Source organism: Gallinula chloropus, assembly GCF_964237585.1.
Source record: "Gallinula chloropus genome assembly, chromosome: 1".
NCBI lineage: Eukaryota > Metazoa > Chordata > Aves > Gruiformes > Rallidae > Gallinula > Gallinula chloropus.
In genome coordinates, this window is record NC_140085.1 from 28,762,483 (window position 1) to 28,785,685 (window position 23,203).

Sequence of the window (23,203 nt, forward strand, 5' to 3'; positions counted from 1 at the left end):
AATAAAGCACATGGGCATGGGGATCACATAACTGGTTCATAATACCTGGTACCTAACATAGCATATGTGATAGTTGAAAGGGATTGTGGTGAAGGGATTTGTAGAGGGAGTTTGTACTTAAAGAGTGGGGAAAAATATTTTTCATTGTTCAAATGAAGAAATAAAAACTATTAAGCTAGGATCTTTATTTCCACCACCACAGATAGGAACTCAGTATTTAATAGTGTTATTCCAAATTTTGTCCTTTGGAAGGCTAAAGTTCTTAGTCAGATATATCAAAATGGAGAGCTGAGACACAAGAAGGAATACAGACCTGATGTTTGATCAAATAAACCAGGCATTTCAGCTTATTCCTAAGGAAAAAGGCGTTGAAGAAACTGAACACTTTGGTTTCTAATATAAGAGAACACTAATATGACATTGTGAAAAAGTGAAAGCAGTTGTGATAATGTTCCATTCTGAAGTTCTTTTTGTTACATTTAACACATTTACACCTTATCAGCACATGTCCACTTCTAAGAAATGGTGTTTTATTTCAAGCTCATTGATACGCAGGTCTGGGGATGTGAGGGAGAGAACTTTAGGGAATAGGTTGTCTTCTATTCTTCTGAAAGAGGCATCTATTATTCTATTTTATTTATTTACTTATTTACTATATCCTGTTCTATGAGCAAATTCACGCATTTTGACACATACAAGTATTGGAGGCAAAGCAGAACAATACAACAACACATTCTGCTTCAGACATCATCTAATGACCAGGAATGTGGATAGTTTAAAACTCGTCTCCACCTTTCCCCCTACAACAACCTTGCACTTGGCAACCTTGTGCTATTCCTGTCACAGATGGGAGCGGTGGAACTTACAGCATGGGTCTGTACACTATAAAAAAGTCTGCTCACAGCCCTTTTTCTCTCAGTAGTGGGATCAAGCCTGGAGGTCACCTCCTGCTCATAGCCACAGCTTGGTGGCACCAATTCAATAATCTTTGTTACCCTGATTTTGGTTTCTGACAGAGGAAGAAGCTCTTGTTAGGCTGGTATGGATATGGGAACTCCTTGACAAACTTATCACAGAGTTTTCACAAAGCACCATGTCAGCATCTGGCCCTCTGAAACTTTTCATTTAAAACATAAATAGCACTGGCTGTTACAGAGCCAGACAAACTGTTAATCAACAAGTGTCCATAGATCAAAATGTTTCCAGAAAGTTTGTCCAGCTTCTTCAACTGCATCTTGCTTTTAAGTACTGGAGCCACGTCCGTGTACATTTTTCTTTTTTCTGCCTATCTGGAAAGGTTCTTACTCAGTTATTTTATAAGGTATAGCTTCCTCAACAGAAACATTTGCACTATCAAATGTATAGAACACTGCAGATGATTTTTATGTGACACATACCCCAGTGCTTGGTGTCTTGAGTTGTGAGTGAGTGTGCTGCGGGGAAGGGGACAGCTCGAGACACTGGGCTGCACTGCCTCCTCTGTTCCTCCAGCACCTACAGCCTCCCCATATCTAGTGCCAATGTGGCCTTTCATCAAGGTGTTCTCCTCTTTGTCTGAGGTTCTTGGAGGAGAGAAGGTGGTCACACAGTACAGAAGATAATTGACCTGGCAGCCTCAGAATCTGAGTGATTTTCCTGGATGCTGATCAGGGATGTGTGTCTGTGTGCAGAGTGAGGTCATGGAAGAGATGGAGCATTGGTGGCCAAGAGAGGAGGATGGACCGACAGGTGTGGATGTAGGAGGGCTGAACAAAGAGGCACTTACCCTTTTCTATGACCATTGATGATAGGTGCTGGGGCAGGCAAGTGAAGGGCTGTCTTTGGAGCCTCCTGGCAGCCTCTGGATCATTCAGTGCAGAATGCCTCCAGGTTGTTCCCTTCTGGTGTCTTCACAACTGCTGCTTCTTTGCAGCAAAGACCTTCTCCATTGGCAACCCACACAGCGCTGTTACTGACCGAAGGAGCGGGAGAGCTGATATTGCTCTCTTGTGGGTGTCTTTGGTGATGAACCGTCACAATATCATAGCACCAGCGCCTGAATTTAGGACCTAAATGATCCTTTTCTCTTCCATAAGCATATCCATGAATATTGCATCAGCGTTTATTTTTCTAGTTAGGCTTTTATAGGTTTATGTGAATAATACATACTTTTTTCTTCAGCAGAATAAAGCTTCATTTTATTCAGCTGGTTGGCCCAAAACTCCTCTTGATCTGAACGATCTTAGCCAAAACCAGAATCTAGTGAAGTGGGATGTGATATTTTAAATTTCATTCTGACATGTCAAGCATTGAAAATTCTTAGAACAACCAGTGAGTTGCTAAAGCACAGGCATGGTGGGGATATGAATATAAATAAGTTACCGCACCAGTGCAGTATTCACTTGTTCTCCAATTAGATTTACTTTTTCCTCTGCCACTGCTGCTGTGAGTCTTAGTTCTGGTATTACTTGTGACTAGGACAATTTTGTTTCAAGTGACTAGTGCACAATATACTAATTGTTCAAATTAGTTACTATCTAGCATTCAAAAGTACATAAAAGAAAAGAAAATCTGGAAAAGAACTCTTCTACTCTGTGTGTTAAAAAACACAAACAGTGCTTTGGAAAGCCTTCTTGAGAATTTGTATTCCATCCCAGCCACAAATACCTAAAACTGTGGCTATTACATCTAAATAATCAGTGGAAAAAATCACAGCACTATGTTTTCTCAGTCTGTTAATACTCAATGGAAAATTATTCTGTCTAAAAGGGAGGTACTACGGGCATGAAGCATTCAGACCAAGTAACATTTTAAGTCTGTCTCATGCTATTTTTCTTCTCTGCAAATAAATAGAAAAGAGTGGAGAACATAACAGAAAAAGATTTTGGCAGATAGAGAAACAAAATGGCAGGCAAATGAAATAATAAAATATTTTTTAATGTGAAATTAAAAAATCCTGTGATGGAATGGAAGCACAGCTAGGACACAGGAAAACAGAAAATACTCTACAAAAGGTAAGTCAGTCAGGCATCACCAGTGTGAGCAAAACCGGAGGGGAGAGGGCTTCTCCCTGACATCACTGAGCTACAGATGGGGCAGGTTACTCTGATAGGTGTTCAGTCAAGCCTACAACTTCTAGAGAAAATCAGTAAGCATGAGAATTGAGAATAGCAGGGGGGGAAATCACCCAAATCATTGTCAACTGTAACTCCCTACAAGCGTAATAGATAGCACTGAATCTTGGCTTGGACTCTGATTCTGAGAACTCTGCATGATGCTACTTTTCGCCGCACAGCAGAGCAACGCTATAAAATCCCTATGCCACACGTAGTAGGCTGTAATCAGTGAAATTTCTCTTACCATCCTCAAGATGCCTGTAAACTGACAGCAGAATACTTTTCTCCAGTTCTAATAAGTATTCACTGGACATACAGTGAGTATTGCTAACCAAGTATAATGAAATAAAAGTCAAAATACTGTGTATGATAAAGCTGTTAAATGCCCATCTCCCATTTCCTTATAACATGGGAGGAAAAGAGATTCTGATGGAAAAGGCAATACATTTTAGACTAATTTTGAAAAAAAAAATCACTTAACCCATAGTAGTCTGTGGGACTCACTGACAAAATACAAAGTTTGAATCAGAAATGTTTTAGAAAGAGATACACATATAGTCACTCAGTTGATCAGTTGATGAGGGTAATTATTGCTCTCGGTCTGCCTTTGGCACCCTTCCTCAGGAACATCTTGTATTTGACACCTTTAAGAGAAAACTGTGGGCAGTTTGGACTTCAAGCTTGCAGGTAGAAGAAAATTCTACCTGTGATAATACTGAAAATTATTTTTCTCTTTTAATAGTTCTTCTGCATAGACACACCAATTAAACTATTGTTCTGGACACCTATACAGTTTTTGGGCCCTGTCAGTTGCCATCTGCTGACAAACGCTGTGGATAACAAACACTAACCATAATACCTTTTCTTCCCAGTGTTAGAAAAAACAGTATCTGTTAAAATGAATCATTATATTAACAATGCTGTGTACCAAATATAGGCCCTGGTTCAACCTCGTAAGAAATGTTAGAAACATGGTATAATATCTGATATGCTCTTTACTTCATTAATATAATGGCAGCTGCATCTCAGGTTATCACTTCAACCAAATCTCGGCTCTAATAGATGAGAAAAATATCCAACAGTCCTCCTGCTCTGATTTTCAGATCACAGTGCACGGTTGCTGCAAATACAATTATGGTCTTGCTGATCTGTTATCTCTATAGAAAACCGTCCGTTGTGAGTAATCATGTCAAGCAATGCTCAGAATGCAGCACCTTGCCGTTAGGCTACTGTAAACATGCCAGGTTTTGCAGTTTATGACACAAGCATGGGAACTTAATATATTTACAGGAAGGGGCCTTGAATTTCCTGGCTAAAATATACTAGCTTTGCATAGATTTGGAGGATAAATTTACCCTATTGTGTGGAGCTGAATATGCTTTCTGCATTCTTATTTTAAATCCTAGGGATTGTTTTCAGGAAAATGTCAGTGTAATTGTTCAAAGCACAGCTATGTGCCAACACAAAAGCTCTAGCTGGAGAACAATTTTACGGTGATATCCTATCAGAAGGAATTTGCAGAACACTTGGGACCAGTGAACTGAGTTTGAGGTGGGAGGCAGGAACTCTTGCCCTCCAGTCTGTCCCTGTCACCAACTCATTAGTCCTTTGGACATGGTACATAAACCTCTTCCAGCCATGCTTCTGAGCACAGGATAGAGACTGACTGGCTGGCATGTCCATCTGAAGAGATGTAGCAAAGATGAGAACCTTAACCTGAAGTGCAGCAGAAGTCCTCCATGCTACTACTTCTGCACATCATTTAAGAAGAGTGAGACAATACAATAAAAAAGAGAAAAAGCAACAAGCGAACACTTTCTGAAGGACCTAAAAATGGATTTCTCTCATTTGGCAGACCTCTCAGCTATATTCTGTCGCGGTCTGTAAGATGCACTAATAAATTCAATACACCCAGAAACACTTACAGCACTGAGGCCAGCTAGCACAGATTAGTTTGTGTCCACGCTGCCAACTCTCTTTACCTCTTAAACAGCGGGGGCTGTATGCAGACCGCCAACTGGGAATGGTTTGTGCTTGCACTGGTTCCCTAACCATGCCAGTGAATTGCTTTGGAGCGCTCTTGTTGGCAAAAGCTAAAAACAAGCCAGGGCTGCAAGGCTTGAAACGTAGCAATATCGATTACTGAGTTTCAGTGTCTGGGACTATTTCCTGGCACTGTTTAATTTCTTTTTCTGGATGCAGCTTGCACATGAAGAAGTGTACAGCTGGTATAGCAGCTGACATGGGGGGAGTAGACCTGATTGTGGGCAGCTGCTAATGGGTTGTGGCTTTTAGTAATGCTCCTCTCAGCACAGGGTCTCCTCGCAGGCCGGTGTCGTGGCTTCCCTCCTCCTCAGGCCAGCTCGGCTCGCTGGAAGGCCACACCATGACTGCCGGCACCTGTACACTCTGTGACAGAGTGAGGGTGAGGGATGGTGACCTGGGCTACTGAGGTGGGAGAAACTAGTCTAAATAATGGGGAGCATGAAGTGGATCCACCTCTGAAGAGCTGCTCAGCACCCGAGAGGTCTGCTTTAGCATGTGGTTTCATGCCTGGAGAGAGGATAATGCTTTACCTCCAACTTGGCATTTGTGTAATGTTTCTGTTAGTGCACAGTCACTCTGAAAGCTTGTCGTAAGGGTTGGACCTCTGAGTTGCACAAACGTCTATTCTGTCTGACCCACTGCAGACATCTTTGCTTATCTGCAGTGTAGGAAGAGGGCAGGAATGTGAATTGTCCCCTTTCTCTGGAGGGGAAGTGAACTCAGGCACCAGCCTAACAAAGACCCTTTAAAAAACGTATTTTAACTATTTGACTCCTGGCTGGCTGTGGTAAAAGCTCTTTGAAGCAAATCTGCGGGAGTTATGATATAAATAAACACGTGCAAATAACTGTGTACCATCACCCAAACTTAAATGCACAGCCTGTCTCCCTGTGTCTCTAGCACCTCATGCAACTTACTTCAGATGAGCGCAGGTAGCAGGAGGTACATTTCTGCCCTGAGCTCCATCTCTGCTTTAGTTTGCCCCACATCCCCCCCCTTTTTTTTTTTTAATCTCCTCTAGCAAAGAAGTAACAGCTCTTCAAAGCACGTGACATTCATTTCTGGGAGTGGATGATTCAGGCAAATTATCCCACCCTTGTTTGGAGAAATTCTGGTGCAGCTCTCTAGTCCTCTTCTCTTATGTGCCGGGGAGCGCTGAGTTTAGCACGCAGCCTGTGCCTACCCTTGGTTTTGCCTTTACTGTCTTCTGAAGTTTAATCAGGAATTTTATAATAATTTTATTGTATTCCCAAGTCTCTTATCTGGCGTTTATCCTTGTTACTCCAGTTGCTACTGGTTTTAGCTTGTACACAGGAAACCACAGTGCCAATCAGTGTCGTTCCCAAGGTGACAGGAAACCCTATTTGGTCGGATGTTGATTGTGCTTGTCTTTACTGCTCCACCCATCGCATTTTCTTCCTTTTTGGCTTAAGTTAAGACAAATTAATCAGTGACCGCCATCTGGTAGACAGTTTTGGTGGTTTTGCAGTGATTCGTCCCGCTGACTTTTGAAAAGTCATACACGGCTCGTGAATGGAGGGGAAATGCCCATGTTAATATTTAAATACTTCTTGAGGCCTGGAATTGCAGGTCCATTGTTGCCCTGGGCACGTGAGTTGTTTGAGTTGTGTGAGTAATCCCCTTGTCTTGTCCAGCAGCAAGTTTGGGGTTTTATATGCTGTTTGGTCAGAGGACTAAACTCCAAAGCAGTTTTCCTGTGATTGGTTACCCTCTGCCTCTGCTTCGTTTCTCTGGTTGGCCATCCTGGGCAAGGTTTCTGTGACTGCTTCACCACGTGTCCTAACAGGCAGAGTGGGACACACGGGAAAGTGAGGAGATGCACATTAGCTGAACTTGAATGCTCCGGGTATCTCAGCTCAGTCCATAGCAGGATGTGTGCACCTGTGATATTTACAACCAAATGTATCACCTTTTCACCTGGGCGAGTTGGAAGTGCCATGCAAAGGGATGCAAAAGAGTGGGAGAAAAACAAGTTTCTTTATGAGATAAAGATTGGGTTGCAAGTAGGATTTAATACATTGCATCTTATGAGTCCTTCACTAGAACCCACAGGCACAGGCTTCAGCTGAACAACCAACCAATGCAGAAGGGAGCATCCATAGCAGAGATATACAGAGTTTTGGTATTCACAAGGGAAGTTGGTTTTTCATTTGAGGACTTTATAAAAAAGTCATCTTGAATTAATGTTTGAAAAAGGGTAAAACTTCAAATAAAACCAAAAATATTTACCTTTCATCTTGTTTTGGAGTGCATTTCTCACTGATCATGCCATTCCTTCTGGCCAACTTTTCTTCAGGGCAGCCTAAAGCTGAATTTAGCTCAGTTCCCCTTCATTTAAAATGTTAAGAACAGACACAGAACACAGTTAAAGAAAGAGAAACATCAAAGCGCCTCCAGAACTGCAATACAAAATATCCAAGTATATCTTTGAATTGCAAGAAGCCATATATTGGACAGTACTTACATCCAGCTTATGCTGTAGCCGTCAGTTAATATTCCAGGCCATGAGTGTCTTCTTTGAATGGAGTCATGATTCATTTTGTTTCTGTGCATTATCAGAAGAACTCTCACAAATTATGACATTTGACTAATTATACTGCCTTTTTTTGGAAAACTCCAGTTCTGGAAAGTCAGCAGAGACCTCTTATGTGGCCAGAACCTTTATGTGCAGAAAGCTTTACATTGCTAGCAAGAAGAAATGTCCCTTGTTTTCAAATACACCTTTGCTCAAAGAATGTTGCATGTAAATCTGTGGATCAAACTATTCCTCTGCTCTTGTCAGAAATTCTCTTTAGCGTTTTCATTAATATAGTACCTGAGAACCTTGGTAACAGGTCAGCATCCCTCCCTGCAAAGCTCCATATACACACCAAAACAAGATGATCATCTATCCAAAAAGTCTAAACATCAATCAAAGCAGTAGATGCATACAGGCAATCAGGAAAGCCTCAGGAAATGAAGAAGCATCATGGCAGAGATGAGGATGCCAGAAGTATGCTGTGAGAATGGCCCAGCACAAAAAATACTGCCCAGAGGCAGTAGCTGATTTCATATGACACTGACATTTCAGCCAGGTTCTTGCTAGAGTTGTTTGTCACCTTTGATGTCATCACATCCAAGCTGATGCATTAGTTTGGTTTGATTTTGAACCTTATCTGAGTATGGCCAGGATGTTTCAGGAATGGTTTTACGATTTTCATACTAAGGGCACCGAGACATTAATTGTTTAAGTGACTGATCCAAGGTGATACTGCAAATCAGTGTTCTGCCTTCACAAAATAGTCTCAGTCTCTTGATTTCTTCATTGACTCTTGATCTCTTCATTCTGTTTGCTAACCAGGGGAGCCTGTAAGAAGCTACAGTGGTATTTTTTTCTGGGACAGGGACTTCCCTTATGTTCTCAATCAAAGACTATACTTTTGATGCTCAACAAACAGACTGTATTGTTGTTATTAATTTATGGTAGCTATAATTATCCCTGTTATGTTAATACTGTGGTTTGATAACAGGAGCAAAACAGAACACAGTGACTTCAAATGACTGCTCAAATATGAGATAGGCATCAGAAGGGGAAGTAGTGTATATAATTCCCACACAGAAAAATGTCGTTAAGTACAATGTTTCTCTAGGGAACCTGCTCCTGATGCTTCAGGATGACCAATAGCAGCTCCCTTGAAAGCTGTGCTGCCAGTGAGGGACAGGGCCGATGCTGGGCAGGAGGCAGCTGAGCCTGCCCTTCCGCTTCCCACTGTCCCTGGCAGCCACATCTCCTGGCTTTGAGATGTCTCAAATCCTTCCGGAGTCATAGCAAATTCCACCAGAGGACTGCTGCACAGCCCAGAGGCTTGCAGTTCCTTTCCCTGGATTTGATAGTGGATGTAACAGTGTAGCCTCACAACAAATGAAGGAAAGCAATCAGAACAGCAGGAAAGTACATAGCAGCTAATAAACCCAGTTCACATGGTCCTGGTTCGCTTTTGACTCTGTTTAGCTTGTTTTGCCTTAGTGGATTTACAGAGGTAGCTGGGAAGAGAATTTGGCCCACAGAACACAATGCTGAATAGGTTTGTGAAAGAAGAAGGCATTGTGAAAAGCAGAAAGCTGGTATTGTAATTAAACCCAAAGGTAATCCTCCAGCTACAGAGAAGACATTTGCAATTTACTGATAAGATTGTAATAAAATAAATGTTTTCTGCTTCATCTCAAGGATTTTCCCAAATGCAGAAGTCCTAAATACCCCTCTAGTCTCCAAATCTAGTGTTCACTATTGCCTGGCTGCCAGCTATGGAACTCACAGTCCTGGGACAGTGCAGAGGTCATAAGGTGGGCTAAGAAAGCTGTCCAAAGGAAAAATCCCAGAAGAGAAGAAAACAGACACCAAGGTGTGGAAGCAGCCTTTGGTTCAGGACCTTCCAGAACTACAGATGGCTGCAGGAAAAACTAGTAACAGTGTTAATGCAGTAATCAGTACCTCCTGCTTGTTTTTCTTGTGTTCTTTGCCTAAACCTCCTCTTGCTGGCCACTGTTGAAAACAGGATACTGGTCAACTTTTTCTCTTACATCGTACGCCAAATTTATGTTTGGATTTCTACATCAATCCCGTCAATGTATGTTAATCTAAACAGTGTTCTTCATGAGCTGCATGGAGCCCTGGGTGTTGGGAATGTTTGTACTGAGAGAGAAGGGGCAGAGGTTGGGTTGGGAAGGAGTTTGGTTTATCTTTCACATATGACTTCTCCTTTATTTCATAATACAATGTGCAGTTAGAGGAAAGCTGCTTTTATCAGAGTCCTCACCTTTCCCTCCTCTATTCAAATTCATAGAAATTAATTTCATTCAAGCGATTCGAGTTTCTTAATGCCATGAATCCTTTTCTAATAGAGATATGTGAATCTGAAGCAATTGTAATTATGTCACACTGAAATTTCCGATCTGTACCGACTCATTAATGGCTTATGTGAGGAAGGGTAGATCCAGAAAGCCTTCATTCTGGCCCATGCCTTCTTCTCTGGACACAGGCAGTTCCCTTAACTAGAGCTCAGCCTACACGTGCTCTGCTATAGGAATGTCTCTGATGAAGGCAGGAGATGACGATGGCCATGGCCATCAAGGGATCTGCTGAACTTTGTAGAAGAGAGTTCCAGGTCACTTACCTGTGTCTGTTCATCAACCACTCAGCCCTAAATGGGACTGTACATTTTAGCAATCTGTCTTTTAAAGGTCTATCTAATCTCTGAAGTACAAGATGAAGTGTGCAGACATTTACAGCTGTCTTTTAAAAGCACTCAAGCATTTCTCCATTTCAAATTGCAAAGCTAAGTGGATTTCCTAAACTTCATTTTCAAAGGGAATCCAGGCACCTTGCACAGTAATATACTCATTTGAGCAAGCTTTCCATAGAAATCAAGGCTGGAAAGCCAGACTGCTAAAATGAATCAAGAAGAAAAAGCTGGAAAGAGAATAAAGTTTATATACCTAGCTTAGGTGCAAGCTCTGGAAACTTCCTAAGCAGCTAAATAGCAGGGCGAACTATGCACATGTGGCTCCTGTCTCTAGCAGCCTAAATCCTGTCATCTTGCAGTACGACTTCAGCACATAAGTCACTCTGGAAATGGGACTGTGCCTTCCAAAGCATATGACCTAAAAAGATATAGCAGAGGCAGCCTCAGACACTGTGTCTGTGGCAGTTCCTCCGTCTCCCTGCAGATAGATGGCGCAGCTCTGTTGGGCAGTGGTGTGGATCTGAAGGTTTTTACATTCTTCAAGAGCTGCTGCTGTTCAGTAATTTCTTCAAAGTGCACTAACAATTCATTTTTCTGCTTAGAAACCTTCTGTGTGACACTTGTGGTAGTATAAAGATAATGAAGACCAAGTCAAATAAACAAGGAATGTGCTTTTTATTATCTTAAGGTTGACAGGGTGTAGTAAACGCCTCTTTTCCCAGATGTTCCTTCCTGTCTTTCCCAAATGGCAAACTCACCAGGAAAGAACTCATTGTACTGATTAGTCTTCAAGTCACAATAAAAAATAATTCTCTCTTACTGATACTGTCTGAAGATACTGGCCATTTACATTAAGAGTACTCCTACCCAGGAGTCTTTTCCAGGTCAGCTGGCTTTGGTTAAAGCCTTAAAAGAGTATTGAAGGACATTGATGTATGAATAGATTATATATTTGCTTGCTTGGCTTTAAGGGTTCTCAATTATATTCTTTAAATGAGCAGCAGGTATAGGATGGAGGTAGAGTTTGTGCTTAAGAGATTAATTAGTATAGAATACATGAATCTAAATGGACTTACTGGTTAGGCTCCTGATATCGAAAAAAAAGAACAAAAATCCAAAACCCATGTTTTTCTCATCTAAAATCTGAAAAATCTAAGGTCAGCCCATTATTTACTTGTTTACCACAGGGCTGACCAACTAAATAGCAAAAAAAAGTCAGTTAAGCAATTAAAAAAAAAACCCTATAGCGTTGCACCTCCCCATTTTCATTTATTAGATCAGTTCTCTTAGACAGGATGTGGGTCTCTGAACACCGCAGGCAAGCACCTTCTGGGCATGCTGTGGTGCTCAGCAAAGAAGCAAGCCTTGCAGGTGCTGGGAAGAGTGATCAGACTTTCCACTTTGACAAGGTATCTAAGTAGGAAATGCAAGTGCCTGCCAACAGCCTCTCCAAGGCATGATGAAGATACTTATCAACTGATGCCGTGGAGAGGTAACTCATAAAAGTATGACCAAAACAAAATTTGCAAACTGATTTTTTTCCCTATTTTTTAAGCAAAAGATAGAGCAGACACAACATGTGGATTTTTTTTAAGTTCTTGTTGGCTTACCATAAATAAATGCATTATCCGAATTCGTTAAGTTGTGCATTTGTTTAATTTGTGCAGCCCTAACAGCTTATTGTCATTCCTCTCCATTCTCTTTTCCCTTTTCCTATTATTTTAATCCCTTTTGTTTATATTCATTGTTGCTTCATTTAAATTAGTATGTGCATTAATCGGAGAGAGAACAGGTCATCCAGTACGTTTGTGCAATGAGGCCTCCCATATGAAACAGAGCAATGCTGCAATGCAAGCAGATAATAATAGCAATAAACAAGACTGCATTCAATTAAAGCTCTACCATCTAAAGCAAATTAACCATAAATTAGTAAACATTTATTCAGCACTTTGAAAAAACCAGCTCAAATAAGCACAACAAATTAGCATCTTCATTTATTTTTACTTCTGAACATTTAACTCCGTTTTCACTCGGGCTGAAACCACATATATGTGAATATGAATCAGAGCTTTATGTTGCCATTCACATTTTACTGCAGGGAGAAGTTTGCGTGACAAAATGCAATTTGATTGTAGAAATAATCTACAGGAAAAGATGGGAGGTTGTATAAGCTTTGCATTTTTGAACAGTCAGTTCCCGTAGCCGAGTGGCGTAGCCTTATCGAGGGCAGAACAGGAGTGAATTGGCAGTACATTAGAAAGCATGATTAAAAGAGGGAAAGTTGAAACTACTCTCATGTCAGCTGTTTTCCTCTACAGGATATTGAGCCATTCCTGTCCTAACCAGATACTGATTGCTTAAAACTTAGTCCAGAAGTACTTGTCAAAACCGTTTCCTCAGTTCGTTTTGACATGCTGAGCTGCGAGTAGATCCTGAGAATTGTTTGCGACTGAGTGCTGGAGGTATTGGCCTGCTCTGGCTCATGGCTGTGGGAACAAGATCAGACCTTCTGGAGAGAACATGAAGTGCCTTCACTTTCCAGAAAAGCTATTTAAACTTTGCAGCAGAGGCTCCTGATCAGCTTCTATGGACTTGGATAGGGATGGGTGATGCTGCCAGGTGCTGCCAGAAGGATTCTTGTAGCTAGGAAAGTGCAAAGGATTGGAAGTCTGGCCTCACAGCAGCCATATATCCCTCTTCTCCTTCATCATTGGTTTTACAAGTGACAAATAAGTGGTAAAAAATAACAATGCAACACCAGAGTACTATGAAGAGAGCCATGTGATAGAGAAAATATGAGCAAAAATGGCAGATCTTTCCAAAAAGATGCACAGGATCAGTGTACTTCATCTTACTACCTCCCTGAACTTAAATATCCTCAAGCTAGGGCTTTCTGGTGATAGGTGGTTTGGTGTTGAACCCAGCTTACCCCCTTTGCACTGTAAATGAGGTCCTCTGGTTGGTGAGGTTGAGCTGCCTGCACAGATGGCTGCAGGATTCATCTCAGGTGCAGGTGGCTGTGAAGGAGAGTAGAAACATTATAAATATCAGTAACAATTTAATTGCTAAGCATGCTTGTGGAAATGCCAGGCTAACACCTACCTGTCCTGGGTCTCCTCTCTGGAGAAGAAAAATCAGAGACAAAGAAAAGTTAATATGTGAGAGGAATAAGGCTTTGGAAACAAGGCCAGGACCCTGCACAAAAAGAAAAATACTCTGTGCCTCGGCATGATAGGAGGTCAGTAGGTAATTTCTGGTATTTAAGTAGCACTGATATGTCAAGGGATGGCAGGAGACAGAGTAAGTTTTTACCACCTGCAAACCAAAGTGCTGAAGGTGGAACTCTGCTCCAGAGAACTGCATGGATTTTTTTGTTTTCATGCATAGCAAAGTTGCTGGAAAATGACCAAACATGAGCAAGGTGGAATCAGTTCTCTAAGGTGTTGGACTGCATCAATTTAGAGTGGCCATAATACATGCTATCCTTCAATGCAAAGTAAATCAGTCATTTTAAATTTATAAATACAGATTTTCTATCAAAATCAGTTTGTATTCCTCTGCTGCTGTTGTTTTTTAAGTAAATGATTGACATAAATGATACTGGGTCTTGAAACCAGTTGAAGAGCAATTTCCTTTAGAGAAGAGTACCTATGACGATTGCAAAATTACTTCAAATAACTTGAGAAATGACAGTGATTTAGGGAACCTGGGGTTTTAGTCTGGCTTCTAACACAAATTCTTCTCTGGTCTTGTTAGTTGTTTGATCACAGCTTCGGATTTTTGAGTACTTCAGCCTGGGTGTCATGCAGGTTTACTTTGTCCTAAAGTGTTAATAACCCCAGGTGTGAGAGAGTTCCTAAAAGCTGCAGTACTTGTTTGAGTGAAAGCCAACTGCAACTCCAGACTGTCAGCAAGTAAAGCCAAGATCATTTGGGAAACTGAGTTTTCATCATGGCTCGATCCGCCAAGCACAGCTTCTGTAATTACAATGCTCCATAGGGCACCTAGGAGTATAAAAATGCGAAGTACATTATATGCAATGAGTAACTGTGTGCAAATATTTATTTGTTAGGATGACATTCACATAGTTACATAATTAATATTTTTTTCCAAACTAATACTGATGGTATTGATCAACTTTTGTTGAAAGTTGGAATAAATAAGAGGATAATTACATTAACAAGTATTGTGTATTATCAGAACTTGCAGAATATTCTCTAATATATGCTGCAACACAACATAAAACCAAAACTTGCGAGCTCTGCATTTCCAGTAAAGGAATGTGGCCCAAGGAAAAAAGGAATCTTCTTTTTTCAGCTTTGGATAGTCAGTAATGGAGTTTTACCACATGCTTAGAAGATTTGTTTGAAGTAGCATACTAATGGCCAGAAAAAAACCTAAGAGATTATCACACCTATTAATGCATCCATACTCTCATTCAGCCCTAGATCCCCAAGACAACCAGTGGTATAACCAGTACAAGGTGATGATAGGTATTTCAGCCTAGCGAGTACAGAGCAAGAATTGTATATAAGCATCTGTGAAAAACACATAAGCAGTTCTTACGCTTGTTAGAAGCAGCTATTTAACAATACTGTGAATGCTGCTTTAAAATGTATCACATATTTCACTTCAAATGAGAATTATCTCTTAACCTGCTGAGGACTGACTGCAGTGGATACTGTAAATCTGGATTTGGGAGGAAATGTCTCAGTCGTACATTAGAAGATCCGTGTTACTGTTTGCTCAGGGCGGAAAGAAGATGGCAGTATGCTCAGCCCTTTACAAAGATTTTTCTGTAACCTCTCTGTATTTCTGCATTTCTACTTTTTTCAGCACTGACTTTCCTTGGTGAAATCAATGGGAGTTATGCAGTGTATATAATGTACAGGATTAATAACAACATTATGTCCTTCTCTGATTTATTGCACTTTTCACACCCCACCACAGCTTTATGCATCACATTTATTCATTTACATGACTGTGTTTTCTTTCAGCTGTTTTTAAAAGCAGCAGGAAAGCTGAGACCTATATTTTTGTCATTTGTTCCCTTTACAATAGTAAATTACAGTTTGACACTGGTAGGGTGGCACATGGCAGAAGCCATTGCTTCCTGGTGCAATACCCACCAGAATTCAGTGCATCTGCAGATGAGATGGACCAGCCAAGGGAAGAGAATCAGGACCCATGTCTAGACCTAGTCTGCGAGCACTAGAGAACTGAAACACACAGGGGAATCGTGGTGTTTTTCCTGTCATCCCTGCAGTAAAACCCAGGGAGAGCAGCCCTGGTTACAAGTGGGATCTGAGGACCCAAAGCAAGCTCCCTCCCCAGAAGCCTCAGCCAGCGCTGCTCTTCCCACTAATTAATGGCTTCCTTCCACCCTCACGGCTGACACAGCTCCTGCCTGGGCTGCGCAGAAGCTCTGCAGAGGGACAGAGGACCAAGGGCTCAGAAGGAAGCACCTCCCGCGTCTGCAATGCCGGGGTCGGAGGGCAATGGCTCTTGGAAGGCAGGAGCCAGCACTGCCGCTTCCAAAACCACTAGAGAGAATGAAAAGCCGAGGACCGGGAATCTGGGCGTTGCATTTTTCAGGAGTGCTGAATAAACATGGGAACATGTATTTAAAGAAATTACCCGGCTTAAATAAACAACTGGGAAAACGTGTTGGGTAATTGGATTTTCATAATCACCAGCTATAGCTTAATTTTAGGGTCAGGGAAGACCTGGAAATGACCTTGCTAATGATTAATAGGCTTTAGTAACCTGGTGGCACTCCAAGGTGGACAGGTGGAGCTTCCTTTTGAGAGCTTTCAAACAAACATTGCATTAATCTTCTTTTCTTTTTATTTTTTTTTAAAGCATGGTCTGTAAGAGAATCTGCTTCCATAAAGGCTTTATTAAAATACTCCAGTGGATTCTCATGAGTGGACTTGTTCCTATTACCCAACTGAAAAGAGGGCCATGAGTATGTAGTAAGACCCCCTCTGGGATGCTAGACAATACACAGACACGAGTGGTTTCCTGATTGCACTTATTCATGTACCCAGTGATGAGGTGTCTGTCCCAGCTGGTGAAACTTCGGAAGAGTTAGTCTCCTGCTGATTTTAGTGTAATGTTGTTTATGACTGTTTACAATTCCTCAGATTCCTCACATGATGGTCTTCCCCATCAAGACACATCCTCAAGGCGATGCTGGGGGAGGCGTACCATAACAAAATCTTCTCTAATTTGGCCCAGACTAGTTACAAGGAGATCACAAAAAATATAAAAGAACCTTTAGAAGGTAAAAAAGGTTGTAAATATTCAGAAATAAGGGAAAAAAAACACTTGTATGGCTCCTTCATTCTAATTTGGGATGGAAGCATACCTGTATGTAGTCACAGCATAGATATGTCTACCTCCAAGATAAATGAGTTGCCTGCCTTGAAGTGTTACTAGTTTGATTGTGATTTCTTTATTCAAAACCTTCTGGAAAGAAGGTATATTTATCAAAAATTGTCTGTGTTTTAGGTGGCACCTCCTTGTTGTTCTGTGGCCAGCCTTATGCAGTTCCTCCAATAAAGTGGGAAAAAGGTGGGCTTCCTACCTAACCTTTTTCCACCCAGGTAGTAAAAGAGAAAAGAATTCTTGGTTTCTTTTTTTTTTTTTTTCCACAGAAAAGTGAAGAATTTAACTGTTGGAGGAACATAGAGAATGCAAGGAGCCCAAAACAGGACCTGAGACTATAAGTGTCTTCTGTTAGGAGACACAAGAGCATGATGGGTTCAGACCCTCCCTCATCTTTCAAGACAAGGCAAAATGTCCTGTTTCCAACCCTATTCCTCAGCACACTCTTGAATGCAGTAAAGACATCTTCATGATTAATGTTAACTCTGTCAATAGTTAGTATTGCTAATGTAAATATTATTAAAATATTTTTAATTAAGTGAAGCTTACTTCTTCACAAGTGTTCTTTGAGATGCCTGATTTTTTGAAAGGATTGCCTTTAGAGCTATTATCTATTTTATCTCCTCCTACAGCTTTCTAAAAAGTCTGCTCTCCTTCAGGTTATTAATTTCTGCCCTATGTTCAGTTTTTACTCAAGTTGTAGTTTTTAACATGTTAAATATGCAGCTAAAACTTACTTCTTCTTTCCAAAGTAAGTTATTTGATTCTCAACACCGGTGTTCGTCAATAATCCCCATAAATGGTAAAAGCTGTAAACGCGAAGTTATAATTAGATCAGGTATATTTTTTGTTGTTGTTAAAGAGGAAACTGCCTTTTTGCCAAGACTGTCAGTTACAACAATGTAAAAGCCAAAGAAAATATTAACATTTTCACTGTACTTTGTTACTGGACAATGCAAATACTTTTCCTCTATATTAGGAAATCTCAGTAGGCTCTTCCAGAAGTATGTCTGGGTCTAAATCTCTACCCATTTCTCAACCAAAGGTGGCCTAAACAGTTTTGGAGAGGTTCATTGCATGTCTACATCTGTGGATTTCTGGATTGTTTTCAAAAGAATGGATTTGCAATTTACTCCCTCAGAGCCACCTGTTTGAGGGACTGCCTTTTTCCACGCAATAAATTGCTGGCCGTGGTCAGATGAGGTGCTTTCGCTGGAGGGATTTTGTGAGAAAGTAATCTAACAGGATGTTTTCCTTGAGAAGCGGTGTGGAGCTGGGGGACTGGCTTCCCCCACGGGTGGGGGTCTGTCCCCAGGGAGCTGGGTTGGGTACCAGAGCAAGGACTGTTCCGCACAGTCTGACAGAGAGTGGCCACTGCATCTGGCTTGCAGCATGCCCACCTCCCAGGTCATCATGGCTCTGGATTTGGGTATGAGCACTGGTACAGCTGACTGGGGCTTCAGGAAGAGGCAGGGTGTGTAGTGAGCCACAGAACCCTTCTGGCAGCTTATGCATATGTCAGTTACTTGTCATTCCTGCTTGGGATGTTACTTCACTTCTGCCTACCTGCTAGCAAAATTAGCAGAATCATATCCCACGTACTTCCCTCTGCCAACAGAAATTGTCCCTGTATACCCCCAAAGAAAGCCAGCTGTCTGCAGCCGCCTTGGCTCCACTTCACCTCTCCCACCTCTGCTTCTGTTGCTGACTCACTGTTACCATCTGTGGGTCTGGGCAGAAAACCTCTTGCTATCACTCATTCGTTACCTAAGCGGAAATATGGCACAATGGGAGATTCATCGATTCCATCAGGTGGTCTTGTCTCTCGGCCATCATTGCTTTGTGTCTCTGCAGACTGATGTGATAGAAATGGTTTAATTTAAAAGAAAACTACGGAAGGATCTAGGGACATATATAAGAGGAAGGGAAGTGCATCAAAGTTGTGTCAGAATGACAACAATGAAAAAAAGCGTTATGGTAACATGGTTACAAAGAAGAAAGAAATAGACCTGAAGAGGATTTTTTCTGGTGGCAGAGGAAGATCACAAAACACAACAGCAACACTAAGAGTCACACTATCTGAAAGACAAATAATAATTTTCTGAAGTATTTGTGCATGCAGATACCAGTGGGCAACCTGTGGGTATTGAGAGGGCAGTAAAGAGCAAGGGTTAACGCAAACAACTTTTGCTGCAGACTAGAGGAAAACATTTCCCCACTAATAGTAGCTGTCTCACAGGTACTCTCTGATGCTGTCTGTATGATATTTAGAGTAATAAGTGTTATTAGTGTGGAAGGGACAGTTGTACCTTAACAGTATCAAGAGTGGCATGTGGTCACTCTTGCCCAGTTGGAGTTATTCTGCTGGTAAGAAATGCACCCAACCCTGTGGAGTTCTAGCAGGAAAACTGGAGTCACCACATAATGTGTTAATCAATAGATGTTTAATCACTGACATACGGTATTTTAAAAATGGACGAGGTGTAGAGTTGTATTCTCATCTGGCCAGGTGACTATTAGGAGAGTTGAGACAGAGGTGTCACATTGTGGTTGTATGTGTCTGAACATGGTAGAGCAACTAAGAGCTTAAAGAACTCCCCGGTAAGCATACGTTAAAGGAGGGGTGATAACGTTCAGAGGTAGGAATGGAATGTGCATTGTCATATCTCTATATGTGCATGACTGCTTGGTTCAATGTAAGCAACGTTGACACTGAACGGGGCATCTGTAGCCCAATTCAGAGGCAGCTGAAGCATTCGGTTTTATAGTACTTATTTCTGATTAGTAAACACAAAGACTGTGATTAATGCCTATGAAAGCATGTTTAGTCATCATAATTCACAGAGCGTGGATTTATTGCAATCGATATGGCTAAAGTTAAGGGTTGAGTAGGTAACTTCTGATCAGTGGGTTGAAACTATGAAAAAAGACAGTTTTCTTAAGTGCTGTTTGGAGAAAGCAAAAAGAATAGCACTTCTACCAAGCACACAGAAGTGTGCTTTACTTGTATTTTCACAGCTCAAAGGTGTTGTTGAATCGAAGTTTATCATCCTGTAGAAATGTGAAATGATGCTGAATTTTATTTTCCTGCAAGAGGTGTTTGTCATTTCCAGATAACCCCTCCAAGTCTGTGACCATTCCTCCTCCTGGGACACAGCTTATTTATTGTGGTTTATTGCCTTTCCCTTCTCTTGCCTGTCCAATCAAGACATTGTTCACTGTCTTGATAACCATGATGTTTGCACTGCCTTCCCATTTACTTCTACTGATTTTATCACTTTCCTTCCCCCTCCATTCTCTATATTTAATTTTAGTAGATTCTTAAACATAAAGTTGACATAACTGTGTATTTATTTCCAGGTTGTTATATGTACTAGTTAGAAATATATTCCTTTTTTTTTTCCTATGAAACATCTCTTCCTCACTAAGATGTGATATTGCTTTCATATTTGACATCCATAAGGATTAAGTAGCATATAGGGAGCAGTTTCTACTTATGAGAATAATCCGGATAGTTGCTCCCTAGCACCGTGCTCTTGCAGGGTCAGTTGTTAGATTCAAGCCACAGGATAATATGTAAAATCGTTGTTTTCTGACCACTCAGTGCTTGCAGTGAAACTAGCCAGTCTTGCAGTCTTCACACACCCAAATCTCCCAGAGAGAGCTTAGGGTGCATAAATAACTCGGGGTCAGCTACACGAGGATGGGACTCACAGTCACACAGATCTTATATAACTGTTGTGATTCTTTTCTAACACAGACGAGGCTCCAACGTCTCACTGACTTTGGACATGAGCAGTTTGGGAAGTGTTGAACCTTTCATCACTGTGCCAACTCCACGAGAAAAAGTAGCGATGGAATACCTACAGTCAGCCAGCCGCGTCCTGACACGGCAGCAGCTTCGAGATGCAGTTGCATGTTCTCATTTACTTCAGACAGAATTCATGGTGAGTTTAACAACAAGCTTTAAATGAGGATTTTTTGCCAGAACTGGCACAAAAAAAAAAAACCTATGGGAAGGACAAATAACCAGGCAATGCTTTAGTATCAAGGTACAAATAATTTCGGAAGGGCAGATGACATTGACCCAAGGTGGTGGTTTATGTTTTATGTTTTTGCACAAAAGACAGATAAATAGGTCGGTTGTATCCATGGCTAACACTGATTCCTCTCAGTTTGAAGTCCTACTCATGGATGGGATAAATCACAGAATCACAGAATTACAAGGTTGGAAAAGGCCTTTAAGATCATCGAGTCCAACTGTTCCTGTCCTATGCTAAACCATATCCCTAAGTACCTCATCTACCCTTTTTTAAACACACCCAGGGATGGTGACTCAACCATCTCCCTGGGCAGCCTGTTCCAGGCCCTGACAACTCTTTCAGTGAAATTTTTTTCCCTGACATCTAATCTGAGCCTGCCCTGGCACAGCTTCATGCCATTTCCAATGTTGTATTAGAGCTACAGTACAAACAGCCAGGACTGTGACACTGTGACAGTTTTGGAGAGATCATAAAGGCTGTGATGACAGAAAACACAGTAATAATTGGAGACTTGGTTTGCTCCCATATAAACATTACTTATGTCTGTAATTTGAAGACTGAATTTTTAGTCACTCTAAATGATTTTTGGAGCTCACAGGGACTCACTCCACAGAGAGAGCAGCGGCTCTCGAGTCAGCCCAACAAGTCTTTAACAAGCACTCCATACGGCAAGCGCAATATACTCCAGACCCAAAAAACCAAATGAAGTCTCCTACAAGTGCATTTTATATTAAAAAGGGTAAGAATCTAAAATGAAAATAGTGGCCAGGTAGAATCAAGTCATAGCAGATGAGCCTGGTCAGGGCAGACACATCTTTAAGAAGACCTGAAAACAACTGATATTGCAAAACATCTAGAAGAAAGAGGTTATCGGGAATGAGGAGACACTTTTTACAAGGGAACTAGAAAAGAGGATAAACTAAAGCCAGTTAGAAGTGAAAGCTGAATAAGGCAAGCCAAAAAAAGGTGTCAGATTTTAAAAAATCATAGCTTCATTTTGAAATAGATCAAAAGCTGGAAGCGTACCAAAGAGTACCAAAGGATCAATAGAGGATCAGAAGTGTAGAAAAGGGATTTGGAGAGAAGTAACTGCATGATTTGCTGCATCTGTGTTCACAGACCAGAGGAGAACCTGGGGAATTTCCTACCTCTGTGGCAGGAGTATTCACACAGGTCGCAGGAGGATCTGTCTGATATTGAAACGTTAATGGAGGAAATTCTAGAACAAATCAATGAAATGGATAAAAGCTACTCACCAGAATAAGCTGGTATTCACCCAGGAATCCTAAAGGAGTTCATAAATGCAGTTTGGGATGTATTAACTGGGCAGGTGTAACCCAGCACTCTGTCCCCAGCAGCTGAGAAATCGGGAGTTTTTCAGAAGAGATCCAGAGAACTGCAGGCCTATAAATCTGATGTCTGGATCTGAGAAATTTAAAAGAACTATAGTAAAGAAAAAAGCCAATGGATATATGAACAAATGCAGTACAGTGGGGAATAATCAACACAGTCAATTAAGTATTAGAAGGATCGGTTGCTTCTCAGCATAAGAGGTCACCACTGTAGTCCCAGTCTGACCAAGGTGCTCTGAAATCAGCTGTGAAGGGGAATAAGTAGTAAGGTGGCAAAGTTTGAAGATTACGCTGAATTATTGAGGGTTATAAAATTAAAAATGGACTTCAAAGAAATTACAGAAGGATTTTATGATGGTGATGAGGCAGAGGAAAGTCAAGGTTGTTAAATGTTATACATTTCAGATAAAACAATTTAGTATACTTTGATGGGTTCTGAAATATAAAGCTTGGGAAAAAGAGGTAGATAATAATATAGAATAATATAGAAAATAAATTTATGACATTGGAAAAAACTATATTGTATTTACAACTGCATGCTGCTGTGATCTCTCCACCTCAAAGCATGTACAGATGTGTGGTGAACATAATGTCGGACTACAGCAGCTTCTGTATCAGGAGATACTAAACAAAGACTATTCTGCCTAGAAAAGGCTGTGAGAGGCTCTAACAGAAGCCTGTAAAATCATGCTACAAAGGAGAAGGTGAATGCAAAGTGATTATTCATGTTTTTTTCATAATAAGTGGAACAGTATCAGGTGACCAACACAACACAAAAAAACCCTGTCCCATTCTTCCAGTTCCCTGAGGTGCTTTGCTACCAACTCTTATCAGAGGGCACCACGGAGAAGGGACCTAATAGAAACAACCACCCAACCCAGCCTTAGACTAACTGGTTTAGCTTTTACAACTCATTAGCAAAATAAACTAAGCAAGCAAAGCTTTTTAAGACTGGTTAAATAGCTCAGATTTAATAAATTGTGCCATATGGAAATGTGTATCCTAACAAGCCATGGAAGAACAAGAAGATCTAT

The 23,203-nt window shown here is 41.0% G+C and overlaps 1 protein-coding gene across 1 annotated transcript in view; it reads left to right on the forward strand.

The window, feature by feature from the left end:
• PTPRR (protein tyrosine phosphatase receptor type R) overlaps positions 1–23,203 on the forward strand; it is a 152,460-nt gene that overhangs the window by 97,465 nt on the left and 31,792 nt on the right. The window contains exon 7 of the mRNA XM_084279488.1: positions 20,535–20,721. Within this exon, the coding sequence (XP_084135614.1) occupies positions 20,535–20,721 (187 nt within the window). The remainder of the gene's footprint in view (positions 1–20,534; positions 20,722–23,203) is intronic.